This window comes from Bufo gargarizans, chromosome 11 (assembly GCF_014858855.1).
Source record: "Bufo gargarizans isolate SCDJY-AF-19 chromosome 11, ASM1485885v1, whole genome shotgun sequence".
Lineage (NCBI taxonomy): Eukaryota > Metazoa > Chordata > Amphibia > Anura > Bufonidae > Bufo > Bufo gargarizans.
In genome coordinates, this window is record NC_058090.1 from 92,767,438 (window position 1) to 92,783,603 (window position 16,166).

General features: G+C 43.6%; 1 protein-coding gene across 4 annotated transcripts in view; it reads right to left on the reverse strand.

Moving 5' to 3' along the window:
• LOC122921234 (ADAMTS-like protein 4) overlaps positions 1–16,166 on the reverse strand; it is a 116,438-nt gene that overhangs the window by 14,620 nt on the left and 85,652 nt on the right. For all 4 annotated transcript variants that reach the window (XR_006387012.1, XM_044271201.1, XM_044271202.1 and 1 more), the window contains exons 7-9: positions 9,922–10,126; positions 8,219–8,391; positions 888–996 (exon numbers count right to left, since the gene is read on the reverse strand). Coding sequence is in view for 3 of the 4 variants with exons in the window: in XM_044271201.1 (XP_044127136.1) it covers positions 888–996; positions 8,219–8,391; positions 9,922–10,126 (487 nt within the window). In the remaining variant the exon portion in view is untranslated. The remainder of the gene's footprint in view (positions 1–887; positions 997–8,218; positions 8,392–9,921; positions 10,127–16,166) is intronic.

Here is a 16,166-nt window from a genome sequence, read left to right on the forward strand (position 1 = left end):
ACACCGGCCGGGAGATAAGAACCCGTGGGAAGCCGATGCGGGAGTAGGCCGCAGAGAAGCCAGGGCCTCAATTAGCAGCGGCCCTGGTGGCGCCCCGGACCGAAGACGATGGGAAGAAATATAGAAAGCCATCTGGAATAGGGAGCTTTTGTACCCCAGAGACTTCTGCAGCCTTCCCCTACGCTCTGGAGCTGAACATGCCTGGAGGTAACAAGCTCTAAGGAAGGACAGGTAACCTGAGAAGGGGAGGATGTTGAAAAGGGGGGGGGGAGCACTTTGGGACCAGTGATACTCACCCGTCCGGCATCTTATGCATCCCCTGGTTCCAGCCAGATCACCACCTTCGGTGTGCGGCCCCTTGAGGAGGGACGCTACATCGGAAACAGAGGGGACTTGTGGTGGGCGGCCAATGTGATCCGAAGGCTGGCGGGATGCAGAGGCTTTAGGAACCTCTGGTCCTCCCTTTGCTTCTAGAGACCGGGAAGGAGCATCGGGCTTGGGGACCCCATGGTCTCCTGGGTGGGTGTGCAGGCAGCTACAACTGCCTTAAACTCCCACTAGAAGAAAATAAAAAATCAGCAGGCCTGCAACGCAGGGAGGTCTGCCTCCTACAGACACTAAGCTAAAACTGATTTCCCTGTAGGAAGGGTATAGCTGAAAGGAGAAGCTCAGTGTCCGCCTCCTAGTGGTAAAAGCTATACCCACGGTCAAGTCGGTGTCCTCCAATGACACGGATGAGAAACAATGGTCGTTCCTTACTGTTTTGGATTGTCCTCAGCTTCCTGAAGAGTAGGTCCCCCTATAAAGTCACTTCTACATCATCTACAGCTATCTTCAGGCCCAGCCAACTCAACATGTCAGACACTTACTGCTGAAGGGGCACTTACCGTTTTCCTGCTGCGGGACGTGGGAGATGTGACTGGGGTTATCAGAGCCGGGTGGTGAGGAGATGAAATACTGGAAGGAGACACCAGGATTGTCCTGCTGAAATATCATCTGCCAAGGGAGAGGAAAAGAGAAATCTGTCAAATATATAGAAATTTTAGACACGAGGGGACGTTTTTATAACAAAAAAAATCTGCATTAAAATGGGAAAATTTTGGGGGCCATAAGGCCTTGGTTAAAATGCCCCATCATGTGGTGCATACGGATAAACAGATACAGGGCTATAAAGGGTGCAAATGTTGCAGCAAGACATGGAACTTGGGGGGTACAAAGATGTACAGCAGTATTATAAATGGGGGTGGCAGTTGGGAGGGGGGCTCCTATAGATTTCGCATCAAAGCCCAAGAGATTCAAGTTTAGAGAGGTTTCAACAGCACCTGCTACGGCTACCCCTAAATTCAATAAATCCAAACTGCAATAAGAAGGATTGGACACTAGGTGGTGCTGCAGCTCCTGTAGACGTTGCATTAGGAGGACTGAGAATAAGGCCTCATGCACACGATCGTTGTGCGTTTTGCGGTCCACAAAACACGGATTTTTCTGAACGGCATGGATAGCCTTTAATAAAACTGCCTATTCTTGTCCGCAAAGCGCAGACAAGAATAGGACAGGTTATATATTTTTTTTGCGGACCACGGAACGGAGCAACGGATGCAGACAGCAGACGGAGCGATGTCCGCATCTTTTGCGGCCCTATTGAAGTGAATAGGTCCGCATCCGAGCCGCCAAAACTGTGGCTCGGATGCGGACCAAAACAACGGCCGTGTGCATGAGGCCTAACAGTCATGGCTGTGTTATAGCTCCTAAACATACAAGTCTCCATAATATCCAGTATATACCAGTAAGAGACTATGGTTACATAGGACTGCATATTGCGACCACTGTCATTACACAGGACTGTGTTATGTAACTTCTGTCTCTTCACACAGGACTGCAGAGTATGACCTCTATCATTACACAGGACTGCACAGCGTGATCTGCATCAGTACACAGGATCGCACAATGTGACTTATCATTACATGGGACTGCACAGCATGACCTCTTTCATTACACAGGACTGCATAATGTTACCTATCGTTACATGGGACTGCACAGCATGATCTCTATCATTACACAGGATTGCATAATGATACCTATCACTACATGGGACTGCACAGCATGACCTCTATCATTACACAGGACTGCATAATGTTACCTATCGTTACATGGGACTGCACAGCATGACCTCTTTCATTACACAGGACTGCATAATGTTACCTATCGTTACATGGGACTGCACAGCATGACCTCTATCATTACACAGGATTGCATAATGATACCTATCGCTACATGGGACTGCACAGCATGACCACTATCATTACACAGGACTGTATAATGTTACCTATCGCTACATGGGACTGCACAGCATGACCTCTATCATTACACAGGACTGCATAATGATACCTATCGCTACATGGGACTGCACAGCATGACCACTATCATTACACAGGATTGCATAATGATACCTATCGCTACATGGGACTGCACAGCATGACCTCTATCATTACACAGGATCACGTGACCTCTATTGTTACACAGGACTGCACAGTATGATCTCTGTTCTACACAGGACTGCAGAGTATGACCTCTATCATTACACAGGACTGCACTGTATGACCTCTATCATTACACAGGACTGCACTGTATGACCTCTATCATTACACAGGACTGCAGAGTGTGACCTCTATCATTACACAGGACTGCACAGTATGACCTCTATCATTACACAGGACTGCACTGTATGACCTCTATCATTACACAGGACTGCAGAGTGTGACCTCTATCATTACACAGGACTGCCGAGTATGACCTCTATCGTTACACAGGACTGCAGAGTGTGACCTCTATCATTACACAGGACTGCAGAGTATGACCTCTATCATTACACAGGACTGCAGAGTGTGACCTCTATCATTACACAGGACTGCAGAGTGTGACCTCTATCATTACACAGGACTGCAGAGTGTGACCTCTATCATTACACAGGACTGCAGAGTGTGACCTCTATCATTACACAGGACTGCACTGTATGACCTCTATCATTACACAGGACTGCACTGTATGACCTCTATCATTACACAGGACTGCACTGTATGACCTCTATCATTACATAGGACTGCACTGTATGACCTCTATCATTACACTGGACTGCACTGTATGACCTCTATCATTACACAGGACTGCACTGTATGACCTCTATCATTACATAGGACTGCACTGTATGACCTCTATCATTACATAGGACTGCACTGTATGACCTCTATCATTACACTGGACTGCACTGTATGACCTCTATCATTACACAGGACTGCACTGTATGACCTCTATCATTACATAGGACTGCACTGTATGACCTCTATCATTACATAGGACTGCACTGTATGACCTCTATCATTACACAGGACTGCAGAGTGTGACATGTGACCTCTTAGTCCCCCAGGATCACAGTCCTGGATGTTATAGAATCATTATGAGCCGACACTCTGATGAGCATTTGTTTACAGAGAGGCTTCTGGTCTCCAAACTGCTGTGTAACAGATCAGTTGCCGCGACATGTCCGCCAAAGCCTGGAAGCCACTTGTGTTATGTTAGAAAATAAACACCTCACGTATACAAAAATCACATTTTCTTTGTCAGTCCACAATTCTTCGCACTGCAACATTTTTCCAATTTTAGAGAAACGAGAGACTGTTCATCCTGATCCTCCTGGTTCACGAGACTTCACATCCACTTGCATGCACATCTGTCTACCTCCCACCCACTTTGAGACCCACTGAAAAACGGGACGTATCCGACAGTTTTGTGTGTGTGCAGCTCCTGCACAGACCCATTTGTCTCCTTGGTTACAGTCTGTTGTGTTGATTCGCTCCATCTAACCTAAAAACAGTGGGGTATCACATGACTGCAGGATCCGACTACACAATAGGTTTGTAGTCTGTTACCATGGAGACACATAGGTCTGTCTAAGAGCTGTACTCACAAAATAGAGGGATGTGTTTAATGAAAACTATTTGCAAATTTGCTTTATTTATATATTTTTGTATTAGAAAATCGGTAGCAAAACTGTATGTGCCCTTTAAGAAAACAAAAAAGGGAAAGTTTGCAGCTCAATCGGATTTCCAAACCGTTAGCTCATCAGTCAGCAGAAGGATATGAATCATTATAATGACCTATACAGACCTGAGCATGTCCCAACTAGGGCGAGGGTCAGCAAAGAAAAGCGGAGGGCTCTGCCTGCGGAGGGCCACCTCATTAGAAAAGCAGCCATGATCTCACCGTCCAGCGTCAGCTCCTATCTCCTGCTGATCGCCTGACATTCCTATTTTGCTGATCGCATTTGTTTTCGGGAGATTTTCGGTGTTTGGATAAACTTTCTGCGGCCCTGTGCAAGGATCATAGGAGACCGCAGGGAAATGACACGTGTCCTGCAGTGTCCCCAGTAGTGTCCCAATCCTGGCTCCAAAAAGGATTATGAATCCCGACCCATTCATTTTCTATGGGGCTGTTCACATGAGCGGTGATTTTCACGCATCACTTGTGCGTTGCGTGAAAATCGCAGCATGCTCTATTTTGTGCGTTTTTTCACGTAACGCGGGCCCCATAGAAATGAATGGGGTTGCGTGAAAAACGCAAGCATCCGCAAGCAAGTGCGGATGCGGTGCGATTTTCACGCACGGTTGCTAGGAGATGATCGGGATGGGGACCCGATCATTATTATTTTCCCTTATAACATGGTTATAAGGGAAAATAATAGCATTCTGAATACAGAATGCATAGTACAATAGGGCTGGAGGGGTTAAAAAAAATATATATAATTAAACTCACCTTAATCCACTTGATCGCGCAGCCGGCATCTCTTCTGTCTGTCTTCTGTGCTGTGTGCAGAAACAGGACCTGTGGTGACATCACTCCGGTCATCACATGGTCCGTCACATGATCTTTTACCATGGTGATGGATCATGTGATGGATCATGTGATGACCGGAGTGATGTCACCACAGGTCCTGTTCCTGCACACAACAAAGAAAGAAGACAGAAGAGATGCCGGCTGCGCGATCAAGTGGATTAAGGTGAGTCAAACTATTTTAGATTTTTTTTTAACCCCTCCAGCGCTATTTTACTATGCATTCTGTATTCAGAATGCTATTATTTTCCCTTATAACCATGTTATACGGGGAAATACTACAATCTACAGAACACCGATCCCAAGCCCGAACTTCTGTGAAGAAGTTCGGGTTTGGGTACCAAACATGCCGATTTTTCTCACGTGAGTACAAAACGCATTACAATGTTTTGAACTTGCATGGAAAAATCGTGCATGTTCCCGCAACGCACCCACACATTTTTCCGCAACAAAGAGTCTGATAACCCAGAACTTCTTTTTAACCAAAGAACCTCAATCTATTGTGGAATTATACAGAAACCTGAGCAGAAAGAATTAAATACCCAATGAAAGTAGACGATTTTGGGTTCACATTTCTTAAAATGTATCTACAGTAGCTTTAAAACTGAGTTTTATGATCATCCAGAATTTTAAATAATCCAGCAGCGGAATTGAATTTCCTTCTTTCATTTCTTATATATCCAGAAGGTTAGATAATCCAGCTTTGATCAATTCTGGTGGATTATTTTAAACATTCCTCTAAAAGTTCCCTATTATTCCCTACTATTCCTAGAATATTAGATAATCTGGCATTTACAATGTACCAGCGATGACTGATTAGAGGAATTTTCTGTAAAAATGTGTATATTCAATGTGAATTTTTGCTCCAAAATATGGCTCATTGAATATTTTTGAGCAATGGTCAACCAAGTGGCATTCGTACGCTTTGGGTTCCTCAAGGACTGCCTAATCTCATGTGAACGATATAGCAATGAAAGAGCATTTCTATAAAATGTTCCAATAAATGGACTATGTTTTCGTTCCCTTTAAACAGGAAATTTAAGAAAATGTTGTTCCATATTTTGTGGCTTTCAAATAAAACCACATTTGGAATTTAAGACTCCGGGAAACATTTTCTTTACTTTTACAAGATTTTTTAAAAATAGAAGGAAAAATATAAATGTAGGCATTCAGAATACCAGGCACATAACTTGTCTACACCTTCTAATATTGTCCTGTAGCCTAACGTACTAAACTAGATTTCCTAAAATTGGCCCAAAAAGTATAAGAAAGTACCCATGAGATGCTATCCCACCCATTAGAACATCTATTGGACATGTTTTGAATATTATTTTTGGTTCCCATGCATTTAACCATTAGCCATGTGGGCAAGTGTTTAAAAAAAATAGGGTTCAAAAAATTCCTTTGGTGCGTGAGGGCTGTTTCCGAAAAATGTGACTTCAGAGAAGGGTTGTTCCCATCCTGCTTGAACAGGTAAGGGTCCTCAAAGGATTCAATGGGTATAATCCTATGCAGATGGGCAGCATAAAAAACAACCATCCATGGTGTGGTCCCAAAGTCAGCATGAGGACAGAATTTTCATAAAATGTACATAGTACAAAGTAAAGAAGAAACGTTAAAGGCCACCCAGTAACAAATCATTTGGTCCCACCAAAGTTCTTGGCTCGTCTACCTGGTCTAGTCTCCTGCTTCTCTGTTTCCCTTGTTATGAGGTCCACATGTTAATCAGATCCTGCAACTTTTTCATAACTTCTGTTGTTTCAGAAGTCTGGCAGCATCTCTCTTGACTGTGCCCACCCCAGACTGCAGCAAGCAGCCCTTCTCTTTCATCGCACATGAGGTAACCTGAAGCTTGGCACATGATGCCCCACCCATGCAATCACTTCAGTTGTACTGTAAATCATTCATCGTAGAATGTTTGCATTAGACCTCATTTCGCAACTGAGCTCCAGAGATACGGAGTAGTCCAGCTGGTAGTCATAAAAAGAGCAAATTGCTAAAAAGCCTGGGGATTCTGGGTAACATACTCCTGAACATAAGTTATAAGGCAAAGTATGTTTGTGAGGAATATGGGGGAATATAATTTGATACCTGCCAATGTTCTGTCAGGGGTGATGGGCATCTTGCATAGGAAACTGGCTCCACAGGTAGCTCAGCCTCAAAGCAATAACATTTCACACCTCCAGCAGCAGGACTGGTAGCAAGCTTCTCTGACAGGATGACACCCTGCTGGGGGGGCCCCCCCGAGCTTGTCAACTGCATCAACCCCCCCAGACAGTCTGGAATAGTGAGTTCATAAGGATTTACGAGTTTACCGTACGTCTTAGCCATATACCGGTTACATCTTCGAGATCCCGGGAAGAGTTGAACGTTCCCCTGGGCCTCCCTCACTTATAGGACCCGAGGAAGGGGAGATATGGAGAACTCAACCCCAAATGTACCACAGACCCAGCCAGATCCATTGGCACCAGAACTGCCTCCCTGTGACCTTCCGGTGAGGAGTCATGATTCATATTAGGTTTTTGGAGTTTTAGCTACCATACCCAAAGGGAGGGTGAGTGGGACCCTCCCAGTGGGTGGGAGGGGAGTGATCGACCAAAGGTTTAATTGCACAGGCAGTAGCCATTGTCTTTCTTCTTAAGGGAGGTTACGACATGTATCATGTTGGAAGAGACCAGGAACCCCGCTGGCATCACTGCCTCCCATGTGACTGCAGCACCAAGGCCTACACATCTTTCCGGTAGCTGACTTTCGTGTTGCATCTCTGACCATTGTATATATCTTTTGTGTATGTAGTATTGTTGTCTAGTATGCCCTAAGGTGATTAAATATACAATTTAATCTTGGATTGTTATTTTATCTCAATCCACAAATCCACACTTCCATCTATATCTAACAAGGAATTGGTGGCAGTCTACCGGGCTGGTAGGGCTCTGTTTCACTGGCGTAGTGAAAGGGCTCTCTCAGCCTGTCAGGGTTGTGAGAGAGAGTGTCGTGACATGCCGGAGGTCGCATTGGCCACCCTTTCACACTCCCCGTGCCCGTGTGGACAGGGTGTGTGTGTGTAAAAATGTGGCCAGTTGACCTTTAGTACCCCCAGGGGGTGTGGAACGTCATGTCTTGATAAAAGTTAAGAGACCGTACCACGTGAGCCCGACGTAGCAGCGACATCAGGCGCGGCTGCAAGGTTTGGTTCGTCACAATGTTCTAATAGCAAATGACTGAAGAAGCAGGTAAGATAATTTAAGAATGTATTTTGAATGGGACCCAAGAACAAGGGTTAATATTTTCAAAAATTTTGGATAATGAATTTTGATGAGTTCATACTCACATAGACATCAAGGGCTTCAGAGGTGGGTCCAGGGGCAGTGAAGGATTCTCCTTCTTGTTCCTCACGTCCAGGTTGGTTATAGGTAAACACAGTGTTTCCTACTTCGTATTTTCCAGGTGGGTCCACCGCCCAGTTACCATTAATAATGGGTTTCCCTGATCGATTTCTCAAAGCTGAAACAGTTTTTAGAAGTTAATGAGCTTTCAAGACATGGCATGATGTTTGCACCTTTATATATTACGAACAACCTTCATTCAACATTGTTCTCTGATCAAGAAGACCTTTAGGTTGCTCCTCCATTGGCGTTCTAACTGAATTGCAAGCTTCAAAAATTTCATCCGACCATGGTTTATGTGACTGAACTTTATACTACAAAGTGCCCATTTTCTCAACATAATTAACACTACCCTGGATTTAGTTTTTACATCCTTCTCAATCCTAATCCCTTCCACTTTCAATATCCATTATGCAGCCTTTCCGCTCTTAATTCTCAATGTTTTAATTACTCGGCCTTCTTTTATTTAATCTACTACATCCTCCACTGAATTTCCATCCCCGGGCCCCAAATAGAGCCAAGTTTCCACTCTACTAAACCTCTAAATTCTTCATAAATCTTCTAAGTGCCTTGTTCCTATGATGTTCTTGTTTGGCTGTCAACTATTACTTATGAATCCACCATAAACATGCATGCTTAGCCTATGTTTTTAATGGGGAGTGGGAAATAGGCAGATTCCAGACCCTTCTGGGAACAGTGTATTCCTTGCAGGAAGAAAGCATCAGCATGTTTAAATCCACTAAGCCCAAGCCTTCTTATCCCAAACATCTGCCATTATGGAAACCCTTGACATCACCCCCCCATACTATACACATCAGACATTTATCTCATGAGTATCGGCAACTTTAAAAGGGTTCTATGAAACTGGGAACACCTTTTGACATTGCTAGGCATGGGGCAGGGGGTTAAAAAAAAAAAAAAGACCCAATTGTCAGTGGAGCCCCAGCTCAGGACGTCTGGACCAAAAGTGTGAAGCTCCGTATAAATGCAGGTTACTGCTGCCAGCCAATCAATGGCCTCAGCGGTGACGTGTGTACACGGCACATCACATTTACAGTCCAGCAATGGAAGCAGAGGAGAAGGAAGTCTGGCACTGGAACCAGAGTCCCTGCCTGATAATATCAAAAAAGGTACCTAGTCCCAGAGAATCCCTTTAAGTCTAAATAATAGCTGTCTACATTTTGGTTTTGAAGTAACTTTAGAGTCACTTGCACAACGCTATTCTTTTTTTTATTACTGATGGACCATTACAAACTCAGAAAGCCACCTTTGGTGTATTTCATGTGGCTCCAAACCCTGTAACACTGACTGACAAATGTGATAATCCTAAATAGGCCTCGTACTGGACCTCCATAAGGAGATCAGCTAGTGGCAATGCTCCAGAGGAAAATACTATGCAAACAGGTATCCATCTCGCTAGTGTCACCTATCGGAAGTGGCTCCCTATGAGTCAATGTTCTCTTGGAACATGACAAGGGAAAATAGCCAAGCCATATTTCCATCCTCAGACAGGCTCAGAAATGGCAGCCACCCATTATTGTGGTCACACCACCATTATTCTGAACGTTGTTCTGTCAGACATGTGTCATGTTGCTGGGAGCCTATTTTGTTAACCTCCCTTGTTCCACCCGTTCCATGTGTTTCTTACCTAGGTAGTTAGGGCTCCAGGTAAGTTCTCGGACACTGATCTGCGTGGCCCCTTTTGGAATCTCCAGAATTTTATGGTAGCCAATAGGAATATTAGTGTCCTTGAATGTCCCAGTGATGAACTTGCATGTAGAACCATCTCCACCGCACACTCCACACGTATCTAGCGTACTGTTCGATCCTAGTATGCCATCACAACCTGGGCTCTGCAAATAATAAAAATATCAGTATAAATCCACCTAGACATAAATGTTCATGTGATCAAACTCAGTCTTCTCTTAAATGTCTCTATTAGGACATTAATAAATGCCATAAGGCTATGGGTGTAGCTAGGTGAGGCATGTTCCCTGGGTACCGGTTACAGGGCTAGGACAGCAAACTACCCCCACAAAAAAAAACTAGGTAAAACTATCTGCAGTATCCAGCACCAACCATCACCCTGTATTGCTTCATTTCTCCTTTGGAGGCACTGCAGGGAAATTAAACACTTGTTGCCTCACTTATTACAATTGATCTCTGGGCATCTGAGCAGCAAAACACCCCGTGAGTGCAATCGTGACTGCTCAGCCCAAGGGACCATTATTGGGACCACAAGTGGTGGGAGACTGCCAAAAGGGAATTTGATTCTATGGTATTGCTCTCCACCATTCGATAAATTGCTTTCTTTCCTAAAGTGAGCAATTTGGGTAACGGGAATATATTACAGAATTACTAAAAAAATATTCCCGTACCTCTGTGGTAGGGAAGGACACAGATGTAACAAATGTTTTACAGCCAGGAAGTGAAGATGAGTTTATGGGTTACGCTGACCCAAATCCTCACATATACTGTATGTTAGATCTTAGATCAGGCGTCCACATGTTCACAGAAGATGTTCCAGATCACGGTTCCATTTCCTGAATTAGATAAATTATATATATAGAAATATCTCCTAACTGTGCCAGGATGAACATGTCTAAGTGGTTGGTCTCAATATACTGGTTAAGCTTTATCAAAAAATATTGTTGTCTGACGCTTATTCTGTGAAGAATGCAGATGTAAAAAGAATCCTAAAAACACGGGCAGAGGTAGACTTCAGTAGAAGACTTGTTGGCTCCCACCTTGTACCAAGGACAAATGCCCCCTTAGCTGTAGTGTATGTAAGGTTCTAAAGCGTGATACAGTGGATAAACCTATATATATGGCTATCCCTATAGAGACTTGTCCTAACGATCATGTTTTTTTGTAAGGTGCCAAAGATGTTGTCCTCACAAATATCATGGAGACATCATTAACATGAGAACAACAGTTCATGCAAGAGTCCAACTTTGGACTACACCTGTCTTTCATTACTACACAGTACAGTGGGCCTACTCCATCTCCTATTTTTATTACTTGTCCTCTTCTGAATTCTTATATGGAGTTTGGAGCAGTTTGTGGGTCTTGATACATGTGGATCAATGCCCTGGATGTACGCTGAGAACCGGTTTTCCATGCCAGACCAATTCTCTGGAATGACTTGAGAAAGGGACCTCATTAGAAGGGAGGCAGACGCTCTGACTCCTGGCATGAACTGGTGACTAGTCAATATATTATGGAAGAAGTGAAGGGTGTGAGCCAGAAGATCCGGTGACCAGCAATGGCTCCTTTGTGCACACATAAAGCTGAAATAGCAGAGAGTCCAAAAATAACGTTAAGGAAACTAAATACTATTTATAGTCTCAATAACAGGTATGCTATAATAGGTCCCTTTTGTTAGTTCCCAATCTATATGTCAACTTTGTAGTCCCTATCCATTTGTCACTAGTCCAGTCTTTAACAGCAATCACCCAAAACTCAACCGTAATAGCCAAAAATGCACAAGAACATCAATGGTGAAATGTATTCGGTCAAAGATTTTTAGGATGCAGAGAACTCAGGAACATCAAGGTCTTCAGTTGGGAAGAAATGTATTCTGGGGCAAATGTATTTTAGTTACTGCCCCAAAACTAAAGCTGGCGTTCAATAGGGTGTTTTGTGGGGAGCTACAAAATTTGATCAGCTTAAGATACTCCTAACCTCACTGGCTAGGGCAATGTTTGTTTTAGGGGTTCCCATCCCCGGGATGCAAAAACTATGGCCCCACCTGGGCACTGGAGTGTGACAGAGCTAAAAAGGTCCATCAGCATCATATAAGGAGACCAATACTGTGGGGGCCATGTAACAGATATTGCATTGAGGCCCAATGACATCCCACAAAACCTCCAGGATCTAGTCCAGCAGTTGAATGCTTTCAGCTTTGTCATAGGTGTTTCTTAGCTGTGACAAAACATCTTCCATGCGCTGTGGTTCCAGTTTAATGGAAATTTCTTGGGAAATTTTGCCCATTTTTCTAAACTTTCTGAGGACAAGTGAGAGTCTTTCTTGTGGTATATAACATTTTGTTATGAATGATCATAAATAAAGTTTGGCTTACAATATGAAATATGTTATGAATTAAGGGCAGCATGTGTGCCTGTTCGATGATGTCCCTAAAATATGCTGCTTTAAATAAATAATAAACTGAAGGCAGCAGAGACCTGGACACTCAACTGAGCGAGCTTGATGTCTGTCTAGTAAGTCTCAAGGGGACCTGGGCATAGTACGAGTTAACAGACACTCACTGTTTGGACGCTGTCAAACATCCCATTGTCTCTCTACACCGTCAAGTACTTTCTCTGGAACTGGACCAGTGGTTCTGGCTCTACATCACAAGGACTGGAGGCTTCGAGCTCTCGCATGTGGTCTCAATAGCTGTCGGAGACAATCTCTGAATATTTGGAGTACGACTCTGTCTCCTACAGATCTGTCTGCGTCCATGTTGCCTACAACCTTTCCGCAGCTTGAGCTCCTCGCAGAAGAATTAATTACACTTCTATTCCTAACAAGTCTGCTGCCCAGGGGCCAATGTTGATTTTCTAATCAGTTGGAGGCAGTAAACTTATTTGTTATCTTCTGCCATTTCTTTCCTTTCCATCAAATAACATCAAGTAAAGTCGTAATACATCTCAGTTGGGTACTACATCAACTCGTATTTGTATTCAAACAGTCTGAGCTGTAGGGCGATTTTGAGGTCATCATGGACAACCTTGGACTTCAATGGTGAAGTTTTGATTGATTGTGTAGTGAAATATAGCGGATATACTTAATTACCTCAAAAAATGTGTACCTCGATGGCCACTGAAGGAAATTAGGGAATTTTCTATATAGTTCTTTACAACCCATCAATGGAAAACAACCTACACATGGACTCAACCTGCACAACTATGGAAAAGACTACCAAAAACTGCTGCTCAAGTGGTACAGCTCTGTCTAAGCTCTACCAGAGTTAAAAGGACCCTGGATCCAGAAGTGTGCTGATCATTGCTTTTCTCGGCCCCTCCAAATTACCTGAAGATCCACTTATTTGTGTGCCCTTCCAAGTGACTGAACAGAGAGATTGGAATTGTAGTGGTGTACGAGGGTACGTACAGGTATGGTACACAGTGTTAAGGTGCCTAGGGCCCACTATACAATTACTTCTTAGCTGACCTGAACTCTGTTTGCAAATTTCCGACCACCAAATTTATTATCATTACTGACTACTCTCTCAGTAGCATGCTGCCTTACTCTTGACTTGGACTAGGGGCCCCCTTAGCTCTGTGAGCCAAGGATGCTTACTCATGTGGTACAGGTAGCAGCAAGAAGCTGCAAGATGATTGATGATGGGAGGCCAGGAAGCTTTGTCAAGATGGTGGGACCCCTCAGAGAGGATACTGGCAAATCTAGCAATGTGCCTAGATGTCATCCTTCAGTATATAGACACGTAGGCTTGCTAAGATGCTGTATGCTGCTTGTAATGCAGTCAGTGTACTGTGCCATCCACCGCTCATTGGGGGCCTGGGAGCCTATTGGGGAATATAACCATTCCCCTACAGGTCAGTCCGAACTGACAGGTATAGTGGTTAGGTGAAAGTATAAGAAAGTATACAAGCTCTTTCGTGGTGTGTGAGTGAGTATAAACAACTATATGGTAGTATATGAGACTATATAGTGACTCAGTTGGCTTGTAACACTTGGGTCCTGGGTTCTAATCCAACCAAGAGTAACACATGCACCTCCAAGTTCTCTAGTTTCCTCCACATTTCATAAATCTAACTGATAGAGCAAGTTGGAATTTAGGTCCTGAGACCCAATGGGGTGATGGCGAGTTAGAAAATTTTTGTACAGTGGGGCAGAATATGTTGGTGCTATGTAAATGAATAAAATCAATACATTAGGGTAAATCAGTTAAATCAGTATAGATAATGTTCATTTGGTGTGCTGGGGGTTGTAGTTTTACAGCAGCTGGAGTGCCGAAGGTGGCTGATCCCTGGACTAGAGCTTCACCGTGGCACAGCTTTGTGGTAGAATCACCCATTATTAGATGTATTTACCTCATAGAACATGGATAATTTCATTTTTATCTGATAATTGGGTTCATTGTTTGTGTTGTGGTTGTTTTGACACTCAGTCAATATTACACAGTACTGTACATCCCTTACCGCCTCCCTGTCCCACAGCATATGCAGCTGAATGCAAGAGTTTCAGCCCTAAGGGGACATTTTATATAAGCTCTGAAATGTATGCAAAGTGCGTGCAAGTCAAGCATGCAGCCGTCATTACTCTCCACAGAGACAGCTATATTCATGTTGTGGTTACAGCTGTGTGGTTACGAGGCACTGCCTTCCAACATTAGGAGGAGCATAGTGTCATTATTGAAGACACCCTTCTTCCCCTCTCCAAGCCCTATTTTCTTTTTGTGGGTTGTAAATTGAAGCCTGTGATTCCGCATATTAAAAAAAAATACAAAAAGTGGCACCAATGACTCCAATTTCTCAATTTAAACATCGTTTAAGGCAAGTCTGAAATGAGTATGTGAAGGCAACACATTTTCTGGAAGCTCCCCCTGAAATGCCATGAAGAAAGGACACGCAAGGGGTTGGGGACACTGGGCCAAAACGACGATGACTAGACGCAATGTGTTAACAATATGTTGTAACAGTGTAAACACTCCACATCCAACACGTACAAATTAAGAAGGACAATCATGTAATCCAGGGCAGATGGTTGATGGAGAAATGCTAACTTCATTGTGACAACTAAAGTGTACAGTTCATGTGCAGGTTCCAATCTGTTGCTCCAGGTCCAAGAGAATAACAGATTCAAATTTGACTAAAATGGTTGAAAACCCCAAAAATATCAGGTGGTAACATCTGGTCTCAAGCTAACCAAACACCAAAGTGGGGACCAAACTTGGCAAAATTTCATCAGCTATATAAAATAATTGGCCACCTAGTGCCAATAATATTAATATCAACACTCATCCATGGTTGTAAAATGTTGACCAGAGCATGATACAACCGCTATCTGGTCAGTAGAACTGTGGAACTTTTATGCCCCTTAAGCTGACCTAGCCAAACATTCATCAAAATCTTCAAGCATGTTAAGATCCAGCAGCCAGATCCTTCATCTACCATCTGAAAAGAGTTAGGAGGTCCCCACACACATTAGATGGTCGGTCAGTCCCACAGACATGGGCAGGTTTTGCCACCCATAAACCTATATGTATGGCCACTTTTATACAACAACCAGCCACCAATTCCCCACATGGATAATACAAGGTAATATCATATACTCTGTACAGGAAACATCTCAGACAAAATGTTATCTATGGACAGCTGTAAATGACAACTGGAGTTGGAGTGAACACTCCTTGATAAGCATGTTGGTATCTTCAGTTCTTATCCTGCAGAGTGATAGAGCATCTTCAAATTTCACAGTACGGTGTCACTAGAGAGGTGCCAAGAATCAACAGTAATCTTTGCCCCCAAATTAGCAGTGTGACTCTGACAAGTGACACTACGAATGGTCCTGCTGGGTGGTCTACAAGACCTCCATAGCTTACAGTGAAATATTACGCTTCACCTCTCCCGAATTTGTACAGTCAGACCCTGTTCTTTGCCCTCACTCAGTATATCTTCTGCATGTGACATTTCTGAGACAGGATTATTTTGTAGAGAAAACAAGCCCAAATTAACTTTCTCAGGGAGTTAGAATTAATAATGCAGAGTCTTCTCTTTTGAGAACAACAGTTGGCTGTAGGAGAGGGGAGGTTATTTCTCACTTTGCTGTGTAGTAAGAATAAGAAATACGAGGGGTGGGCTGCACATAGAATGGACAATAAGCTTGTGCTGATGGAGAGTTCGTCATTGACCGATATATCACCCC